The sequence below is a fragment of the Taudactylus pleione genome, unplaced genomic scaffold (assembly GCF_031769625.1).
Source record: "Taudactylus pleione unplaced genomic scaffold, aTauple2 ptg000421l, whole genome shotgun sequence".
Taxonomy (NCBI): domain Eukaryota; kingdom Metazoa; phylum Chordata; class Amphibia; order Anura; family Myobatrachidae; genus Taudactylus; species Taudactylus pleione.
The window spans coordinates 1,407,135-1,429,669 of record NW_028284823.1 but is presented as its reverse complement, the minus strand read 5'-3'; the positions used below and the strand labels follow the sequence as shown (position 1 = coordinate 1,429,669).

At 45.3% G+C, this 22,535-nt stretch overlaps 1 protein-coding gene across 1 annotated transcript in view; it reads right to left on the bottom strand.

The window, feature by feature from the left end:
- Positions 1–14,161: 14,161 nt before the first annotated feature.
- Positions 14,162–22,535, bottom strand: part of XPR1 (xenotropic and polytropic retrovirus receptor 1) — a 124,618-nt gene continuing 116,244 nt past the window's right edge. Inside the window, exons 14-15 of the mRNA XM_088447154.1 lie at positions 17,585–17,806; positions 14,162–16,843 (exon numbers count right to left, since the gene is read on the bottom strand). Coding sequence (XP_088303280.1) covers positions 16,783–16,843; positions 17,585–17,806 — 283 coding nt within the window. The 3' untranslated portion in view covers positions 14,162–16,782. The remainder of the gene's footprint in view (positions 16,844–17,584; positions 17,807–22,535) is intronic.

The following is a 22,535-nucleotide window of genomic DNA, read 5'->3' as shown; positions in this document are numbered from 1 at the left end:
AGGTTTGAGAGAAAAAGGAAAGAGAAACAATAGGGCAAGGGTGAGATAGAAAGAAAATACAGCTCTGGGTCCAACAGAGGCATACAGAAAAGGGACAAACTCCACTCCATCAAATCCAAAGGTCGGCCAAATTAAGGAACCCCAATCAGTGACAAAACCAGTGGGCCATGGACCCCGAAGGTACCGCATACCATTCAGATGTTCAGGAGGGATGAGATGCAATAAATATCCTTAAAAGGCTTTTGAGTCCTTGAAGTCCATCCAACGGAACCATGTATCTCTGAAAGCTGCATCGTTATAGTCTGTAGTCGAAACATCTTCCATCTCCATGTAGAAATTAATTTTATCGAACCAGTCTCTAACCGTTGGATGGGAGGAACGGCGCCAATTTACCGGGATTACTGATTTAGCAGCGTTATTTAAAAGGCACAACAGGGATTTTTTTTATATCTTGAGATAGGGTAATGTAATAGGTGAAACAGCCAGAACAACGGATCAGAGGGAACCGGCTCCCTCATAATGACTGCAGAAAGTTTAAGGACTTCCGACCAAAACGGACAGAGGTGACAGCATTGCCACCATATATGAATCGGGTTACCTGGGGCACTTAAGCACTGTAAACAAGAATTCAGCATGCTAATCCGCATCTTGGAAAGGACATCTGGAGACCTATACCAGCGAGATATTAACCTGTATTGGGTTTCACGAACACCAACACTAGGAGAGCAAGCATGTGCTAAATGAAGTATTTTGACCCAGTTGGCCTCCCCCACCTCCAGGTCCCATGTTTTAGTAAAGTGTGGAAGACTAACTTCGCATCCTTCAAGAGGTTATATATGAGAGAAATAGCATGAGAAGGGAGCGAGGGACCGGCACAAAGGAGTTCAACAGGCGTTAGAGCTGTATGGAGGGTGCCAGAGGGGCCAAGGGAGTGAAGAAACTTGTGAACCTGTAGGTATTGCCAAAATTCCCCTTGAGGTAAGTTCCAGCTGTCCCCACTCACCAGCTGTCCGACTCGAAAAAGACCCCTATCTAACCAATTAAAGGCACTGTGATATAACCCTGGAGGAAAGTGAATATTTGTCAAGAAAGATAAATATGAGAAAGTCTGAGAAGAAATGGAGGGGTTCTTTCGGAAAGACTTCCAACAAGACAACGTAGGCCCAGTGGTATGGTGGGGTGAACTGGGGTGTATAGGAAGCAATGGAGCTATGAAAATAGGGACACGTAATGACTGCATTTCCATCTCTTCTGCATGTTAGTTGTCAACCATTCTAGGATTCTATTGAGGAAACATGCGTGAGAATAACCATGAATGTTAGAAAGCCGGAGGCCCTCTCTAAAATTAGACTGAATGTACAGGACAACGAGTAGACGTGGTCTTCTCCCCCTCAACACTAATGAGGGCCTGAATACCTAAATACCATCGCTGGGGAATCTTAATGGGTAGAGAGTTTGCAGAAGATACAGAATCTTGGGGAGAGAATTAATTTTCAATTTACCTAACCACCCAAACCATGAAAAAGGTCTAGCTCTCCTTGACTGCAGGTCCGAGCGTATTTTGGCCGAGGGGGGGAAATTAGCTTCTAACAGGTGGCCGAGGTCTCTAGTAATGACTACTCCAAGGTATTCCAATTGGGAAGCGTGCCAAGCAAAGGGAAAAGCAGTTCTAAGACCTGCTAACATTTGGGGTGGTGCTGTGATATTGAGGGCAACCGATTTGGTATAATTAACCTTGAAGTTCGAAATGTCACCAAATAACCTAAACTCATCCAGCAAATTAGGTAGGGAAGTGATCGTTGAAGTAATGCTGGCCATCAAACTGGTGGCGAAGAGAGACAATTTATATACCCTAGGTGTAGCCAGAAATATTCGGGTTTAAGCGAAAAGACTGCGCCAGGGCTTCCATACAAAGAATAGAAATCAAGGGCGACAGCGGGCAACCTTGTTGAGTACCATTATTAATAGCGAAGGAGCTGGAAAGGGAGCCATTGACTCTAATCTTGGCTGAAGGGGAGCGGTAGAGGGAAAGGATGCGTTGAAAGACAGGACAGGACCCAGATCCAAATGTCGCAACACACCGGTCATAAACCCCAAGTCAATCCTATCAAATGCCTTCTTGGCATCAGTAGACAATAAAACCGCAGGGGTCTTCGATGTGGAAATATGGTGAATTCGAGCTAGGATCTTAAAAGTGTTGTCCCGAGCCTTGCGACCTGGGACAAATCCAACCTGATCACTATGTATGGTTGACGGGAGAAAAACTTTCAATCTACTGGCCAATTTTGCAAATAATTTGATAATCGAAATTAAGGAAGGAAATGGTCCGGTAGCTAGGGCAGAGGGAGGGGTCCTTGCCTTCTTTAGGAATCAGTGTGATATGGGCTTCCAGGGATTGGCTAGAGAAAGGGGACTGTTCTGAGACGGAGATAAAGGCCTCCAGAAGTAATGGCAGTAGCTTACCCTTAAAGGCCTTATAGTAGTTGATAGTAAAACCATCTGGGCCAGGACTCTTCCCACAAGGAGTAGATTTGACAGCCTCCTCCAAATCAAGCATAGTAAAAGGGTCTCCAACTCCTCACAATCAGACACAGTGACAGGGAACCCTACTCCAACAAGGAATTCACTAATGGCCTGTTGTTTTGCCAAAGTGTCGGGGTAGGCTACTGAGGGAGGGAGATTGTAAAGAGAAGAATAAAAGGTACAGAATGCCGCTGCAATCTTACTGGTGTCGTGGAGAGTCAGACCATTCCCATCCTTAATGGAGGGTATAAAAGAGGGAGCTCTCTGATTGCTCAAGCACAACGTGCACATTTTCCCAGGTTTGTTGCCCCATTTATTATATCTGCTACAACATTTTCTAAAAGATTATTTAATTTTAATCAAAAAGGAGCTCATTCAATGCCAGGCGTGCAGCAACTAATTCAACGTAAATATCAGAAGAAAGGGAAGCTTAATGAGAAGACTTCAAGTTCTGTATCCCCTGCAACAAATTCTCAATTTGGGCCATTTTTTTTTTTTTTTTTTTAAATAAGCGCCTAACTGGCTACACTTCCCTCTAAGTACGCATTTATGTGCCTCCCCAATAGTAAGCCTCGATATGTCAGGGGTTACATTACAATCAATATACCCATCGACAGTCTCAGCAAGTTGTGATCTACAATAAAGGTCAATCAGTAGGGATTCATTAAAACGACAAGATCGGCATAAGGGGTCAACTGCTCCTAGGGATAGGTCTATTGGGACTGGGGTATGGTCTGACCAAGTCATCAAGCCTATAGAGGTGCTACACACCAAATGAAGGTCTATGGCCTAACAATATATAATCTATCCTGGAATAGGACTGATATGGGTGTGAGAAATTAGTAAAAATCCCTATCTGTAGGATGAAAAATACACCAAACATTGGACAGCTGATGAGTGTGGAGAAGATGCCTTACCTTTGCGAAACGTACGTTTGGGGAAGGTAGAGACACCGAAGGACACATCCAATTGGTAATCTAGAGCCCAGGTCAAATCACCTCCGACAACTAGGATCCCTTCTTGGAGAGAGACACAATCTTATCAAACATCTTTTCTAGGAAGGCCGGTTGACCCTGATTCAGGGCATAAAAATTAACAATGGTAAAGACTTGTGTAAACACAGTGCATTTAACAAGTAGGCACCTCCCCACCTCCAAACTATGAACCACTACATTGGATACAGGTAAATATTTGGCAAACAAAATCGCCGCTCCCTTAGATTTGGATTGGTGTAATTGCAGTAATAAACTGTGGTGTAGAACCGGTTACTAAAGCGAGGAGTTGCATCAGAACGGCGGAAGTGTGTTTCCTGTACTAGAATGATATCTGCTCTTTCGGCATGAAAGGAGCGTAGGGCCTTAACCCTCTTTTCAGGGACATTCAGTCTTCTGGCATTAACAGACCTTATTCTAAGAGAGGCAGCCAAGGGTAGGGGAAAAAAAAGAACAAAGAAGGCTTCAAGAACCCGAAGCTGTAGAAAAAGAGAAAAAAGAAACAGTGGGCAGGGAGAAGAGAAAAGAAAAAACAGAAAGAAAAAGGGCAAAGAAACAAATAGAAAACATAATTTGAAAACCACAAAATAACAATGAAAACATGAAAAAAACGCATCCGGACAAGAAGAGGGCCACCAGGGAACCCATTTCACGGAGAATAATCTGCGGTAGGGGGCGCACTAGGGGACAATGACTTCGTCAGCCAAGACAATAATTAAACTAAGTAGCAAAAATATAGAACAGTGCTAACTGCTAAAACTATAACACTTAGCGTAACTTCAGTAAGTGGCAAATCTCCACAGAGGAGTAAATACTGTAAAGGGCAAACAGCTACCTGTCAAGTTGGGAAGGGCCCACATGGTGAAATCAGGGAATGAGGACCGTAAGGGCCTGGACAAGCTTCTGGCAATGGCCATTTGGGCAACAAGTAACTAACTAAATAACTATAACCAACAATAGACGACTCAGAGAAATTGAATGACTCTCAGCAACACCAGAAAGATACATTGAAATACAAAAAAAAAATTATACTGTATATAGATAATGAAGTCAAAAAATGAAGTTATTAGCAAGACCAGATGTAGTTCATGTGGGGTCAGCTCAATGAGGGGAATCATCTCCTATAGATTTCTTCTTGGGGTTTTGTACCTGTTCTCAGCACCCCGCTCGGAAGAATAGGAGGTAAAGTGTTCAGGAGAGAGAGAGCCTGCGAATCAGGAAAAGTTATGACATCCAGTCCCAATGCTGAGCAAAAATCAGGGAGGTCTATGGGAACCTGGAGAAAGATCTGCCGCCATGAGAAACCCCCATCTGTATTTAATTTCCTTCCTACGAAGCACTTTCGTAAGGGACTTCAACAATCTTCGCTGTTGAAGCGTGCGCCACGAGAGGTCCTGGAAATTCTGTAAACACGTGCCGTTAAATTCCACACCCTCCAAGTTGCACACGTTGCGGAGGATATCTTCTTTTTGTGATAAGTAGTGGACCCGGCAGATCACATCACGTGGTCGATCAGACGCCGGACCCTTTGGATGGAGTGCTCAATGAGCTTGGTAGAATTCAATGGAATCATTTGGGTCCAGGGCTGGAATCTCCCTACAAATTTTTATCAAGGACATCTATAAAGGCCCGAAGGAGGAATATCCTCCGGGAGGCCACGAATTCGAATGTTGTTTCTACGACCTCTATTGTCCAAATCTAATCTGTTTTGCATGGCCCTCATATCCAGAGACTGAGTTATTGTCTCATGAAGGGATAACCTGGGATTGTACAGCATTTCTGTCCTTTTCCAAAGAAATCACACAAAAACCCAGATGGGTAACATCGGTCTGTACAAGAGAAAACTGAGGGCCTGATTCTGACCTGCTCGCGAGCGCTGAGCGCTCGCAAGCGGGTCGATGGTGCCCAAGTGCGCATGCGCACGACGGAGGCGGCTCCATCGTGTGCATGCGCGAGACCCGAATAACGACGGCCAAGCCGTCGTTAAGGGTCTCTCACCACAGGGGGCGTGCTGTCGATGGTGATTGACAGCACGCCCCCTTTGGTGGGCGTGCCGGGGGCATGGCTGCCCAGACGGAGGCGTTCCCATGGGAACGCCTACCGTCTGGGTCCGGCCCCACTGACATCACTAGTGATGTCAGTGGGAGCGCTTTTGGCTCTGATAGAGCCAAAAGCACTCCTGGGCTTGCGGCAGCGAGACCATACCGCAGGGTCTCGTCGCAAGCCCGATGGTCGCGATGGTCTTGACCATCGCGACCATCATTTTGGCCGCTTGCTATAGCTGTGGGTGGTTACCCACAGCTATGCGAGCGGCCAGGAGGCCGCTCCAAAAAGTAGCAGGGACTGCCCTGATTCACAGCGAGCGCTCTGTCAGAGCGTCCGGCTCTGAATCAGGGCCTGAGTTTGCAGAGATTCATGAAGTCGAGATTCCAATGCTTGTATATCCTGCTTGGAAGGGAGGGACTTGACATGGGACAAAATCTCTGCAATCTCACCTCTCAGCTGCGATATGTGATCTTGGGTACCACTAGAGGGAGGAGCAGCAGCCATGGTAAGAGGGGAATTGGCAATGACCCTGAGTGGCACCTCAGGGTCCGAAGAGTGTGAAATAGACTGATAGGTGTTTTGTTGAGAGGCACTATCACTCGATTTACGGGGAGTCTTACTCTGAGACCCTCTCCCCGATTTGCCCATTGGAGAAATAAAATATTGGAGGTTACATAGAAAAAGAGCACTGTGAACAAAAAGGCTGACAAAGGTCACATTTCCTTTAGTGGAGCGGCATAGCAGACAGAAAGCGCCTACATGAGGCCACAGACATAGGCAATTTGAGAACACATTGAAGGACAGCCGGGGGCGGAGGTGCGGACAATGCTCCTGGAAAGGACAGTTCTCAATAGTGCTACATTAGAAATCACAACTGAAGGTATGTATAATGAAGTTGCAAGATCTTAGTTGACCACTAGAGGGAGCTCCAACCCAGGGGAAGAAACAGTCCAGGTAAAAGGAGGATGATGTAACTCAGGGGAGTAAATCCACAATTATTGGGGAGAGTTATAGGATTAAATCCCTTCCAATGATTTTAGAACGTGCAGACAACTGAAGACCTTTAATTAAATCTAGCAACAACATACAATGGTGACCTATAGCCAGAGCAGGGAACTGAGGCTGCTATAAGATCTGCTGTTGTCATGCACAGGTAGCCATGGAGTCCCCCAGCCAGGAGAGCTGTCCTCAGGGGTATGGGAGTAGGTGGCCTTGAGTGAGGGTCCACACTAGGGAGGTACCTGAAGCCGGGAAGCAGTGCAGGACCACTGTCAGTCTTCTCTGCCCAACAATAAGCCCTGTGCCTGGCAAACAAGATGGCGGTCGGGACTCCCTTGCGGGTCTGGTGCTCAGGTCGTCCCTCTAGGCAGGTAAGGGAGCCGGGTGTCAGCAGCGGCTGACAGCAGCGTCACAAGGGAGGAAAGACGTAGGCCTCCAGGAAGCCACGGAGATACGGCAGCTGTACTTGAGCCTGCGGCTCAGTGTATGTATATGTCGCAGCTTGGAGGAGAGCCAGCGGGAAGGAGCCGGCGGATCAGGCGCTGAGTTATGCAGTGACCCCCCCAGAACAGCCCCAAAAGGTGTTAGGCTGCAGGAGCTGATGTGAGGCACGTCCGTTCACACAGCCTGCCAAGCCACGCCCCCCCCCCAGACGTTGCCACCTGAGCTAGTCGTCGTCCCATATTCTGGGCTCTACTAAGGGAACAGAGGAGGAGCTTGAGCACGAGGTATCATATAATTTGCCTGAGAGTGATGTAATTCACCTATGGCCTCAACCATAGACCTGGCCCAATCAGGCATCACCGCCATGTAATGAATCCCCGTGAACAACAAGCACAGAGTGACCCTGGGTCTGTACCTTTTGGCTAGTTTTTCTCACATTATATACAAGCATAAACAGTGACTGATCCCTGTTTTTAGGAACCCTTGTCTGGCTTATCCATACTACAAAAGAAAGACTAGACAAGTCTAACCAATACAGATAGCTACTTAAATTCCTATGGAAAAAGTGTAGCACTGATTGAATAGCAAAAACGAAGGAGAGGCTAATTAAGACTAATTCACCCATCCGTTAAATGCAAATAACCCCCGGACTCCTAGAAGTCCCTAGGAGTCTGGCTGTTGGGATGCCGTTGGACAGAATACTGACAGCGGCATCCTGACAGTCAGAATGCAGACACCCCCATAAGGATATAAGGCCATCGACCCACTTGCGAGCGCGTCTGAATCAGGCCCCATCTCATTTGGTGACTCTCTCAGGGGCCATCTTTAGAGTGGGATACAGGGATCACATTAACCTTTATTCTATCTACTCCCACTCTGCTAGTGCTTGTTGTCTGTTGTCAGGAACTAAGCATCCAAACAAAAACCGTAAAATTAAGTAAACCTAACTAAAAGCTAGGACCTAGACAGTGCCTTACTTCAAGGCACTAACAACAAAACGAAGCTTGAGCTTATGGTAGAAGGGGAGGGGTTATATAGGGGGTGGGAGCCAGTTTCAATTAGCTAGTGTCCAACTCCACACCTCACTATGTATAGTCCAGAAGTAATGGCATCCCCCAGATGGATGAGAAAGGAAATCACTTGTGAAGTTATGGATTTCACTGCCTATTCTGACTTTTCCAACACTAGGGTGTCATCCATATATGGCCACAACTTGAAGCCTGAAATTATTTATGTCACTAGTACCTTTGTGAGGGTTCCTGGAGATGTTGACAGTCTGGAGGGCACACAGGATCTAGAGCCTCAGAAAGTTTTGCTTGGACAGCCACAGGAATATGAAAGTAAGCATTCTGAATTTCTACAGCCATGATAAAATCCCATTCACTAACCGATGTGAGGACATGGTTCAAAGATTCTATATGAAACTGTCAGTTACCAACTTTTGAAGCCAACTTACAACAGATCCATAAAAGCGTGACAAGCACCTTAGGTTTTCTGGAATTGTTTGGAGTAAAAGCCTTTGACCTACTGATGCGGAGGACTGATGCAATAGCATTGGATTTAAGTTTAGTAAGCTATTTTGCAGAGCTTCTAGTCCTGCTGCATTCTCTTAAATATAGAGGGTAGAGTTCTACCAATGTTTAAGAATCTCAAGAACCCATTGGTCTTTGATCAGTGTCCATATTGTAAACCTCTGCCGTCTAATGGTATCAGAGGGGACAGAACCAGACAATAAGTCATTGTGGGACTCCGTTTTTGACTAATTTTTGATCTTGGAGGCTCAAAGATGCTGTCTGGAGGTAGTAGGAAAATCGTGCCTGTAGTATTGGAGTCCAGGCTTAGTTTTTGAATCACTAACCTGCTCACATTATGGGGGGGGGGGGGGGTTGAAAATATAAACATTTTCTCTTTCTGTCCTTCAGGCAAACAGATCTTTCTCCAGAATGTTTTTTTTTTATCAAGTATAATTTCTCATAAGATAGAGAAGTTCCCTCATATGGAAAATTACTCCAGCTACATTTGGACTCTACATAAACTGAGGACGTAAGGACTCTTCTAGCCACTACAAGTACTCTTGGCTCAAGAAGTACTAGTTTTTAGTGAAGATTCACATAGAAATTAAATTCTTATACTTCTTAGTAGGCATCTGTTTATGTTATCCTGGGTATCTATCTAGAGAGTTCCTCTCCAACCTGACGACTATGGAAACTGGACTTTAATGCAGCTCCTCAAGAAATAGAACACATTTTTCTGTCCATGGAAACTCTAAGGAGCCCCATATCTTCCAGTGTAGCAGCAGTTCTATTAGATATGTTAGCTCTATCTACTTTAGAGACCATACTGCCAGGGGTGTATCTAGGGTTCCAAGCTCCCCTGGCAATGTAATGGACTGGCGCCTCCCTCCACCGCCCTTTGCAGTGCCCCCCATAGTAATCCCCCCATGCTGCATTGCCCCCAGTAGTGGTCCCCCATATACAGTGCCCCCAGTAGTAGTCCCCCCTATGCTGCATTGCCCCTAGTAGTAGTCCTCCTTATACAGTGTGCCCTGTACAGTGCCTCCAGTAGTCCCCCCATGCTGCATTGTCCCCAGTAGTAGTCCTCCTTATACAGTGTGCCCTGTACAGTGCCTCCAGTAGTAGTCCCCCCATGCTGCATTGTCCCCAGTAGTCCCCCGTATACAGTGCGCCCAGTAGTAGTCCCCTTATGTTGCATTGCGCCCAGTAGTAGTCCCCTTATGCTGCATTGCTCCCAGTAGTAGTCCCACCTATACAGTGCCTCCAGCAGTAGTCCCCCCCTATGCTGCATTGCCCCCAGTAGTAGTCCCCCCTATACAGCACCGCCAGTAGTAGTCCCCCCTATACAGTGCCCCCAGTAGCGCCCCCCCATACAGTGCCCCCAGTAGCAGGCACCCCCTAACACCGTGCCCCCAGTAGCAGGCACCCCCTAACACCGTGCCCCCCCTCCTGCTGTGCCAGGCTTACACACACACACACAGAAGAAAAAAAATACAACTTACCTGATGCCCGCTCCTGACGCGACCGCCACTGTCCGCTCCAAGTCCCGGCTCCTCTTTTGCATTATAGGAGAGACGTGATGATGTCTCTCCCATCACCCGCTGTGGGGGGAGCCGGAAGATGGAGCTCATGAGTGAGCTCCAGTCGGCTCCCTCCGTGGACGACGCAGCAGCCAATGAGAGTCTGTCAGACTCTCATTGGCTGGCTGCTCTAACAAACAGCAGCTGTGTGTTTGTAAACTGTGTAGGGCAGACCAGACCACTCTCACTGCGGTCTGCCCTACACTTGTGGGGTCGGGGGACTAGCGGGGGTAGTCGACCCTTTGGCTGCTGGTGGCACTGACGGACGGCGCCCCCCTTTGGTCGGCGCCCTTGGAGAGTGCCATCCTGGCCAATGGGTAGATGCGCCCCTGCATACTGCAGTTCAGTATAACCACATCATTAATGGATACATACCTTCCAATCTAAGCATCGCCTGTGCCCGAACCTATCAGTGTACCTAAAATGACTTACGCAAAGCAAAAATACTTCACTTCAGCAGTATATTATGAATCTCATTCATCCTCAGTTACAATCAATGTGTTTTGTTGTCTGAGGCTTTTTCTCTTTTTACTAGGGCAGTGCTTTAGGTTTTGCACAAATAGGTCAGAACAGAAGACTTTCACTGTAAGTAATTTACATATTTGGAGAATAGTATTTTATGGATCAATATACTTACTGATCACTAGCTGTGAAGATCTATTGCAGTATAATTTCCAGAGGATGGAGGTTATTGAAAGTAACAGCCAATTAGCTGAAGCTGCTCTGAAACAACTTGCATGTAGTATATAAACAGACTCAGTGCAGAATGGTGGGATACTGTATGCAGTGATTTGGTTATGTTTATCCATGCCAGATTTCTAGCAATATTCGGTAGTAACTGTCCTCTTGTCTACTGGATAGAATTTGTGTATTACTAAATTGTATAATTTATTATATTGCTTAACGTGCTTCATTTTATTAAATATAAACCAACTTCAGTCACATCATTTCTGCAGACACGATTACAAATAAATGTATATTTTGTATGGTGTATCATGAATCTATGATTTACTATAAATTCACTTTTTTCTGTATAATTTGGAAGGACTGGTAACCCTTCAGATATACAGCTACTTTTGTCTTGTTCGCGTTGTTCTTTAAACTTATTTTGAAGTGTTATGATTAGCGCCTGTATGTATTTTTTCCATTTTTTTTTCTTTTTTTGGTGAAGTAATGGTCTCTGGGCCTGATTCAGAGCCAGACGCTATTTGCGCTCGCTCGTTCAAAAAAAGGGGCCGGCTATTTAAATTGAGCGCTCGCTTTTTGCGGTCTGTTGACGCCTCTATGTCTGAGCGAGCTAACGAAACATGCGCTCGCTAGTTTGTAAAAACAACCCCTGGCCGCTCGCATCCTACGTCATCTCCGCTATTTACTTGATTAATCGAGTACATCGAAAGGCGTCTGAACTGCTCGCAGTGCTTGTGGTTGGATTTTCCTACCGCAATCATGCGAGCAGTTCAGGCTAAGAAACAACCAAGTGACGTAGTCGATGACGCTGCTTTGTTAATTATGCACACCCTTAAAACGCCCGTTTTGACCGTTTGGCACACCTGCGTTCGGATCACCACTCCCCGTTTTCAAGCACCTTCCCCTGTTACCACCCAACAAACGTCTCATCATGTCACTCAAATTAGCAGGCACTCGCTATTTTGCGAGCGCTCGATTTCCTACCGCAATGACTGGTTGGCGCATGCGCATTACGATCCATTCGCATGCACAGATGTGCGAACATCGCTCGGAGCGAACGAGCGGCCGCTTACGAGCGGCTCTGAATCAGGCCCTCTGCTCTTCCCTTTGAGACCTCTAACACAAAGTTGAGGTCCTGTGGTGCTACAAACCGTTTCATGCATGGGTAAATACTTTTACATTCTATTGATTAATTCGTCAAGGATAATTTAAGTGCAGGAATACACTTAAAGCTAACATTGGACTTTTAGTGTACCAAGTGCTTGGCCTTCTGCAGAATCTTGAAGGACTAAGATCTGGGAAATTCTGGCAGTAGGAGTCTTTAGCTTTTTCAATTCACACTAATAAGTGAATGTTCTCCAGGTTTTATAATAAACTACAAGGAGATTTTGACGTAAAAGCACTTCCAGCGCTTTTAGCTCTTTTTCTTCAGTAGTGCTCTTTTAACACGTTGTGTATGGGATGCAGGCGGTCATAATCCCAACACCGGCATGCCAAAATGGTTAGGATACCGACACCTGTTGGTCAGTATCCTAACCACCTCCCCCCTAGTGCCTACCCCTAACCACCCCCCACGCACTCAAAACCTAACCATCCCCCCTTAGTGACTAACCCTAACCCTTCCTAGTGCCTAATCCTAACCCCTGTACTTACCGTCGGGATGCCTGCGCCAGGATTCTGACAAGTGTCGGGATTCCAGCACTGGCATCCGGACTGGCGGTATTATGTCCGCATCCCCATCCATGCTATTAATGAAAAGTTTTAGGGTACAGGAAAGCAGGACCAGCCCTTGATGCAGCAAATCAGAATGAGGAGGCTGTGGCCACGGCTTATCATGTACCATAAAGCTTTGCTGTCGCAAATCAAGGTCTCCGAGGCCAGAATGACTAAAATTCCTATGACAATGAGCTACTCTGCTTCCTAGGTGGATCCCCAACCCTTTAGGCTTGAATCTGTGGCTAGCACTGTCTTCTGTAGTTCTGAGATCACAACTCCCTCTTCCTGTAGTTTTGGACACTGACACCAAATGATGGACCTGCGGGTCTATGTGATAACTGGTTCACATGATTGAGGATTGCCTGAATTGTGGTCCCAAAATTCCTCCTGCAGTTACCTCAAGGGCCAGCCTCTGCCGAAGTGAAGCTTTGTCATTTTCGCTGTCTATATGTGTCCCATTAATTTAAGTAGTTCCGATGTCACCAAAATGATTTGATGATCCACTCATGTTTTTATGGAAAGGCAATCACTTATTGAGTCTTGATTTGGGCAATGCCTCTAGCGTCTCCTACTATGAATAGGTCATCCAGATAGGGCAAAACTGAAAAACTTTGGTCACTCAGTGTAGAAAACCATACCTGGCATACTTTGCAGACATGGAAATGAAGCATACTTGGTCTATTTTGGTTTTCAGTGTTGCTCTGGGTATAATTATATGTATAATTAAAATCGATTTGTACTGTTTGCATGAATGCTATATTTTAGTTTCTAATTACACCTGCCAACATCAATATTAATAAAATTGCAAGTTGGAAGACGAAAGCAAATCTTGATACCAGCAAGTTGCCCAGTTAGCCAAGATATATTTTTCGACTTTTTTTTCTTTAATCCCGGTATCCTATTTGTTCGGCCGAAAACTCATAGGATCCATGATAAAGTTCACGGACCTATGTGTTTTCGCCATCACAGCTGCGATAACAGTACTTTTAGGGACACATCAGGTCCCGCAAAAAAAGCCCCGATAAGTGTTGTCTTTGGGCCGGTCTTCAGGGCTAATAGGATAGCCGCGGGGGGGATCCTTTAGCGCCCGAATAATGTTCGGGACCAATTGGATACCAGCCTATGTCTTAGTACCGCCTTTTGATACAGGATGGATTTGTAGATCATATGCAAATTATTTTTTTTACAGAAGAAATCCGGACTACAATTTATCTTTGGAAATTAGCAAGCTATTAACAGAACAATATTTTTTTTTACCATAATAGCATCTGCTATTGAATCGGGTACACATTTAATATCAATGATACGAATAATTCTAAACACTAACAAAAGAAAAAAAAAATAAATGTTCTAAGAAACCAAATACAACCAATGATCAGGACAGGATTTCCTACACTAAGCAAGCGAAGGTAATTACCATAAAATTGCTGGTGACCAAAATGGGCATGAATATTGATTATTTGTGGATTACGTTAGTCTTCACCCCTTCAGGATTTAGACACTTCCTACTAAATGAGTAAGGACAGAATGGACGCGGCACTAAATGACCATTAGAGATATGGAGCCAACAAATCTGATTACACAACCTTTTGCTCTTAATATAAAATGACCAATGGCCACTGAGTTATTATATACCAAATAAATCAAAAACAGACAGAACAATTTTCTTTTTCTTTTACCAAAAAAAACAACAAAAACACAAAGCCACATACATTTTTTTCTTATACAATCTACAAACCAGAAGCACTTTGTGCCAAATGTTCCTACTGACCAGAAAGTACTCCACAGTAATTTAAAATAGAAAAAAAAAAAGGTACTCTTTATATCCATCAAACGGGAATAGAAATCTATCAGCACAGCCACAGAGAAGAGCAAGCAAGGGTCGGCCTGTGCTCTCTGTTATCAGAGAGGACAGAGTGGTACAAAAGGGGGGGAAGAAAACAGTGTGGACAGGAGAAAGATGGGGAAGAGAAATAAAATAAGACAAGAAGTGAGATAGGAATGCACCAGAAAGAACAAGTCACAGTGCTGATAGTGTAGACATCTAGCAGGAAGAGAGCTGGAGAGGGGGAGCAGGGAGGGACGGAGTGTGCTTAAATCCCCCTTTATTCCCTGGCGTTCTATTTCCCGCTTCCAGACACTATCCCCTTGCTCCACGGACTTACATCACATATTACACAAGAAGAACACGTTTGTTACATCACAGCTACCAAAGTTGAGCCAGGTCTCTGTCTGAGGCAGGGAGGGAGCTCCGGTTAGCTTGTGTCCTTTGGAATAGTAGTGAGTTCTCTCTCCTGCTGTGTCTAGGACACAGTGGGACAATCACACAGATTACAACCACTGTCCCCAACAGCATTAAAAAGGACCAAAGTAACATTTGCATGTCAGGTAGATGCAGTATGACCTTTAAGCTGAAAGTTAGCCATTCATCCAGGTATTTCTTTAATAGAACATCAGTTTCCCAAGTAAACAGTCAAGTCATATTAAGGAATGTGCTGGTCAAAGCCCGACATGGCTCAGTTACGATGTATAAATCTGGTAGTAGAGGGACTAGCAATCCTCAAATAATGCAACTAATCATTAGGGACTACTCCGTAGGAGGTGAATGTTACAATTTACTGCTAGAGAAGGAATTTGCTTAAACTACAACAGAAGAGTGATCAGTAACTGTTGCAGGTGATAATTTCAACGGGATAATGTTCCCGCTACCGATTTCCATGAGAATGGATATCAAATGGGAAAAGCAACTGGTGCCCTCTCCCTATGCTCAGCAGTTGAGCTCCTTTCTAGAAACACATTAATTCCCTCCATGACACAGAAGGGACGGACAAAGCATGCGCACGGACAAGAGAAGCCAAGCTGAACAGCAATGCACATACACAGCTACAGCGCGACAAAGCACCGCTCACGACCCTTAGTGTCTCCCAGCGCCCACCTCTTCCTCCACTCATATGTCCATTAGTGAGAGAGAAGGATGGAGAAGTGCTGAGAGACAGGCTCGTGGAGCGGTATATTGTCACCAAGCGGAGGTCTACTTCAAAAGATTGTCCTTGCACTAACGAGAAAGCAAACAGGTGAAAGGGGGGGCAGCCGTGTCATGTTTCTGGACCTGTCTCATGGAGAAGGTGAGAATGAAGTCTTCAAAACCAAGCTTTACTTTCTATAACTGAGGTCTGCTGCCCCCTTTCCAATGACTGCATTGTACATCTACTGCAGTGCTGGGTAAGGAGGGAGGGGGTTTAAGACTGGTTCCCTATTGTCAGCCCTTGTGGGAAGGTCTGCTGGCAAATGTGGGTAGAACCCAGAAGGCAGCAATGAGACAGGTGACAGCAGTATGAGTCTGCCGTCACAGAGAATACTTAAAACCTACATTGCACCATCAATATGCAATGTCTAGATGTCATTTATCTGGCAGTAAGGAAGAGAATGTCAACTCTAACCACTCTGCTGTAGGAGGCCTGGAATCCACGCCCCCATGGCTTAATAAACTCAGCAGCAATTCACAAGTGCAGGGTGCTGAGGCAATGCGAGGCAGTGCTCGGCTCTTACAAACAGCAGAATACCGGCCCTTGTAGGACTGGATTCTGTCAGATGAAGAGGTGGCTGCACAAGACTAAGATGAGCATGAAGGATCTGATCGCATCCAGCAAGACGATCAGGGAAGGTAGGGAGAAGACTAGAGTGAGTAAGAAAAAGAAAACTTTGGTTTAAAACAATGGATTGATGAAGGTTTAAGTGAAGGGCGTTAACCCCTCTAAGCTCTGTCACTCCCCCAGCCCCTTTTTATTGGGACCCCTTCCAGCACTGCTGGGGGGTGGGAACGCAAAATATCACAATGCATTACAAACAAATACATGAATATGGAAGTGGAAAAAAGGGCAGTGAGGTGAGGAATTGAGGGGGGGTTTGAGTTTAGCAACCCTAGCACAGGCTGCTGTATGTGGCACCACAGTGCAAGAAATTAATAAATATTTCAAGTCTGTTTGACATGAGGCAAGCAATAAGCTGGGAGAACTGGCGCACAGGTGTTTTCTGACCACCCTCCAACTTCATGACAGTCCTTTCCGTTTTGATAGCCTCAGGTATAGAATGGTCTGTCCTTGGCTTCTTATGTTACTTCTGTCCATGAATTGGGGGGAACCAAAATCACACAAAGTGGGGTAGGCAGGATTGGAGGAGGCCAGCCCCATAATGATGATGTGCGGGGAGATAGGACAGCAAGAAGCCATGAGGGGGGATGAAAGCCTGGAAGAGATGGTCGAAGAGTGGACTTTGACTGCTTCATGTGTTGGCTTCATCATCAGTGTCATCAATCAATACCTTGGCGTCTCGGGCCTTGCTCCTAGGAGACACAATGATGGAGAAAATTTCAGCCATTTTAAGAACCCCAAATACTTTTATTAGGGCCACTAATACACTTTTATATTGTTATCCTACATCAGTGTTGCTTTTTTTTTTTTTATTTCCCCATTTTTACCTATACTTATCGCGGGTAACCCCATGAAAAATTATAGTGCGAATGGTATATAAAATAAACTAAAAAAATTGTTGTATAATTACAATTGTAAAAGTATACGGTTTATATTGTTGACATAAGTTATTTTATATATTTACATAATATATAACCTTCAAGTAAAAGATTCAAAAAATAAGATGTATGAGCCAATGTGCAAATGATAAAAGATACTAGGAGGCTGATACAATTAGATGTGGGTTTCAACCGGAACCCTGCAAGTTCTAATACTGCCAGAGTTATCCGTGCAGCAAAAGGTTTTCCTACCGTAATAACCAAATATGTGCTAGGTTCCAACAAAATCTCAACAGGTAATTTGATCTGCCCCCAAAAGTCTTGACATATTCTGCATAGAGAAAGCATGTTGCTAGGGCTTTTATAGTGGACAAAGAAAATATCAAGGCAGCTTCTAACATTGATCATTTACAGTGCTGGGTGAATTATTCCTTAAAATACACAAACATTCCTAATAAAAAAGGACTAGGTTATCACTAATATGTACAGGAGGGCAGCCGTATGAATCGTCACTAGGGTATTGTGTACAGTATAGGTTATGGTTACACCACTCACTGGGAAGATAAGCGAGGTCTGCGCAGGGAGATACTCTGGCTGCGTTTCCATGCCTTGCTCTTGGCTCGGTTTTTCACCCCATCGTCTTGATCCATCATTTGCTCCAGTAGTGTTTGGTCATCGGCATTCATAGGGGCCACAGAGATGTCGCGCACGGCGCGGAACTCACCACAGTTATTCAAGTGCTCGTTCTCCAGCCGGAAGAAATTCCACACAAAGCGGCTGTGGGTAATGAACACACCAAAAACAGGTCATACAGCTTGTGCAGAAAGATTAGGGATAGCAACAATATTTACAGTGACATTGGCTTAACCACTGCCTTACAAGCCCCAGTGCTGGCACTAGGTCTTTGTGAATTCATTCTGGGCATGTATTCTCAATTAATATGGTTCATCCCACAAAACAGTTCCCTCCACCATTATCATATTTAACTTTTAGGAAGGACATTTCAGACAATAGTAACAAATTTGCAAAATGAAAAATACCGGCGCACCTGAGAACCCTGCAGCTACAGGGGTAGTAACAGGTGACGCTTCAGAAAATCACCCCAATACAGGGTTGCCAACATAAAGCTACCTCCTTCCGGGAGGGAGCTGTCGAGCAACCATACAGGGGAGTCTCGCGGCAAAACAGGGGCGTGTTGCGGGAGAAAAGGGGAAGTGGCTTGGATGATGACACACTGTTGGGGGGGCATAGGGTGTGACAAAGCGATCACGTCATCGTGGCCCCACCCCCTCTTCACAATGCCGAGTTAATGGCATTGTGATGCAGGGGACGGGGCTATAATGACGCGAGTCAGCGCTAACTGCGTCACCGACCCCCCTGCTGCCGGGGTTTATGCAGGTGGGTCGCTGGGTCCGAGAGACTTGCCTGCCTTTCCGGGGGGCCGGTAGTGGCAGCCGATGTACGGGAGGCTCCCGGCCAAATCGGGAGGGTAGGTAAGTATGCCCCAATACCAGAATAAAAACAACTCTTACAGCACTGTGTAAATAACGGTCTTGCGAATCTCCACCAATGAAAGACATAAATAAAAGAATACAACAGTGGAATACAAAATAAAAAAAAAAACACACCCAAAAGTGCAAAAAAGAAAGTGCATCCTGCAATCAATTGAAGAAATCCTTACCCACAAATGTATTCTATATATTAATGGAACGACCCATTTCATGCACATGTGGCCAAACTGAATACTCTTATTCAAGGTATGATGGAAAACTACCTTTCAGAAATAGCTTTTCCTGCACTTCACGGAATGGCAACAAAAGAAAGAATAGAGACGCCAGTGCTACACTGTATGGAAGAGCTGGATTCATTAATATAAAAAAGTTTCTCTCACAAATAGACAATAAATTGAGGCAAATCACAAATGGTAATTTGTTCTAAAGCCCCTACCAGAAGTCCAAATTACCATGGCATCTCTCTCCAACATAGCGCTCAGTCCCGGACTTTACCCCATTTTTAAGGTCATTCCTTAAGAATCCGGAAAAGGTGCTGGCGAAACGACTGGTCTCAGAGTGCTTAACACGTTTCGGTATCATAAATTTGCCAGCACCTATTTCATAGGACTGATCCCTTATTACAGATTTGTCAGCACCTATTCCATAGGACAGATCCCTTATTGTCAGCACCTATTCCATAGGGCGGATTCATCAGGAATAACAGTTGTTTTAGGTGTAAGTTGTTTTTGTTTTATAAGACAACGGGTCCATGATTTCCTGCTTTGGAGCAAAAATAATTATAAATACTCCCAGCTATAAGTGTTCTATTGATTCAGCTCAGTACTGACATGAGAGTATAAATTGTTTGAGAAGACTCCCAGTTCATAAGGCATAATTATAGGAGTGTCAGCATTTGTACAGCGGCAAGAAAGACCGAAATGAAACTGGTCTTCTTGGAGGTATATATTAAATTTCAATTAGTTAAGTATAGTTTAAATATGTATATATTGCTATGAGCGTTTTCCTTTTCACAGGGGAAAAATCCAAATTTACTTTGACGAGTGCATTGTGAACAAACTTGCAAATTTATAGGGACTGTGAGCAGCTTCTTTTAGTGACCAGCAGAGGGGATAACCTGCATGGTTAAATATAATGAAGAACCACTTCTTTGCAGATGATTACCAGATTCCTAAAGACACATGAAGGCAGTAGCGGAACTGCTGGAGACAATAGAGGAGGGGGCACCTCTCCTCCATGGTCCCAGCACAAAAAAAACCCTTGCTTTGTATCCTGCTGGACTGTAATCTGACTGAGGCTGAGCACTGAGGTGGGGACGGTCCTTCCTTATGACTACTTGAATCACTCAGCCAGTGATCGAAGGAGACTGAAGTAAGCTGAACTGTCTTTTACTTAAGACTCCTTGGATCACTGGCCAACATCTATCTTTTCTCCAAGGAACTGGGATGAAATTACGCCACTGCATGAAGGTATCAGATACTGGGCATTAACCCTTTCACAATAGGATAGATGTGTGAAACGATGACAAAGGGTATAGCCACATATAAGTATATTTTACAATTTAGTGTATGGCTGGCAGCTGTTCCAATCTTCCATTGCAGCTCATATTCACCGTCATGAGCCTGTCAGGGCTGACAGACACCATGTAGAAGCACACGTATAGTAACATGACAAAATCAAACTCACCTGCAGGATAGTCCTAGCATTTTATTCATAACATCTGTCAGCCATGACTGGCTTCCTGCGGGAAGAACAGAAGCTGCCCTACACCTCACCAAATAAGAAGAAAAATCTTGCGTGGACGGAGATGAGTCAACCATTTTGTGAGCTGAACCAATATTCATACGCATAAAACATAACAAATCTTATGAATTCAGGTTAGGCCAAGATGACGGCAGACCCCTGTGTCTGCCACTCCGCTTTAGAATGTAAGCGTTCACGAGCAGGACCCTCTTCTCTCCTGTGATTTTCCTTCCCTTACTCATATTAGCATCTACTCCATACTCCCTACAACGACAACTAACCCTTGGTTTCTGCCACTCTGCTGCTTATTTGAGTGTTATGACCACTGATGCAGCAATGTTTACGAACCATGTACTCGTCATGCATTGTCTTGTACTGTAAGTCAGTTTTCTTGTTTTCTGTTCATCTGTTTATGTACGTTGAGGAAGCCTTGTTGCGCTATATGATAATAACAGTATGTAAAGAAGTGTCCTCATACACTATTGCAGCAGTCGCGCCACACAGTCCTTCTCAGTGCACCAGGTCCCATGCGACTCTGCTTGCGCCAAGCATCTTATGAGTGTCTTTCTCCCAAAACACCTCTTAATCACAATGCGATCTGACAAAACCGTTTAACGAGACTGCACTGATTAATTTAAGCAACACTTGTACATGTGTGTGCAGATTAGTCTGAATCTGTATATGAGATGCCACAATGCAGTAGCAGCAACTTTTTTTACCGCTGTGCTTTATCTGCGACTTTCTACATATTTAAAATTAATTCCTGTGCAGCCAAAGTCGCAGCCCGGTACCTGGTGTTATGATTTATCTGTAGTGCAAATAAGTTGCAAAGAAAAGGTCGCTGTAATACAACACTAAATGCAGCTAACTCGTGCCAGGCATCATACAATACATGTTGTATTGAGGCTAGGTGTATAAGGGCACATCTGTATGTGAGAGACACTATAAATATATAAGCATACAAAGTAGTAGGCTGCACGCACTGTAATCTAAGCTATATGTTCCACAACAACTCTCAATGCAGCCCTGCAGGAACACAGGGCCTGATTCATTAAGTATCAATATTGCGATCGCAACTCCGTAACCGCACGGTCTGCTGCAAAAATACGCTAATGAAGGCAATCGCAATGCTGTCGCACTGCCAGCATAGAGCCGCCCACTACCTCCTACTACCGCTAACTCACATCCGTTATACCAGTGATCGCAAATACGTGCTAGAGCGCATATTTTACCCGGTAAAGAGGACCGGGGACTCACTTTTTCAAAATGGGAGGGTTCCCAGGGAGGCGCTCCGCCCCGGCCAATCCTTGGCTCCTCATTAAAAGATGACCCTGGTCCGGCTGCAGGCAATACAAAGCAGAAGTGGAGTCAGGCCAGCCAGAGACCTCTGACGCCTTTACTGGATGTCATGCTGCGGCACTACAGGGATATGACCAGGCATGACGACGGCCCCTGCACTTGTAGGGGGGTAGTGGGTGGGGGTTTAATGGGGAGCGGGTGACTGGTGCTCCAGGCCGGCTTGAGGCAGAGTGGCTGCAGTAGGGTACCACCAGTCCAGGACTTGCACCCAGGGTCGGCCCGCCCCCTGCGTGCACCTGCGCCCGTCTCTGCCTGCCCGCCCCCTGCCTGCGCCTGTCCCCGCGTGCGCCTGTCCTAACCTCCAAATGTGCCTTTGCATGCCATCATGTGTGCCTCTGCCCATCCCCCTTCTACCCACCCTCCACATATATGCTTCTGCCCACCCAGTCTTTGTGAGCAAATGCCTGCTTCCCCCTATCTGTGTCTCGCTGATTGGAGAGTCCTACTTGTTTAATTTATACTGGGCCCCACAAATCCTGATGTGAGCCTGCCTGCACCCACCGCGCTGCATCCTTGTAGCCTGGCAGGGCTGGACTTTTCTAGGTGACTCAGATGCAGCCCGATCCTGGCGCATGGCCATGACTTCATGTAGCTGCATGCCACCTCATGCTACAGTGATACAGTGACACAACAGGGCAGGCTGAATTTGAATCAATGTGTTTAATTTTTTCGGAGCAAGTGTGTTTTGTTTTATTTTCTGGTGGGGGCTAGTGTTTCAATTATTTCCTGTTAGGACAAAACAAACACATTGGCCCCATCGGTGCCAATGTGTGTATTTTTCTTCATGTGGGGGCCAATGTGTTTGTTTTGTCCTATCGGGGCCAATGTCATCTGCTACATGCTTCATGGGCTGTAGCTGCTAAATTGTTAGATTTACAGAAAACTTTAATTTA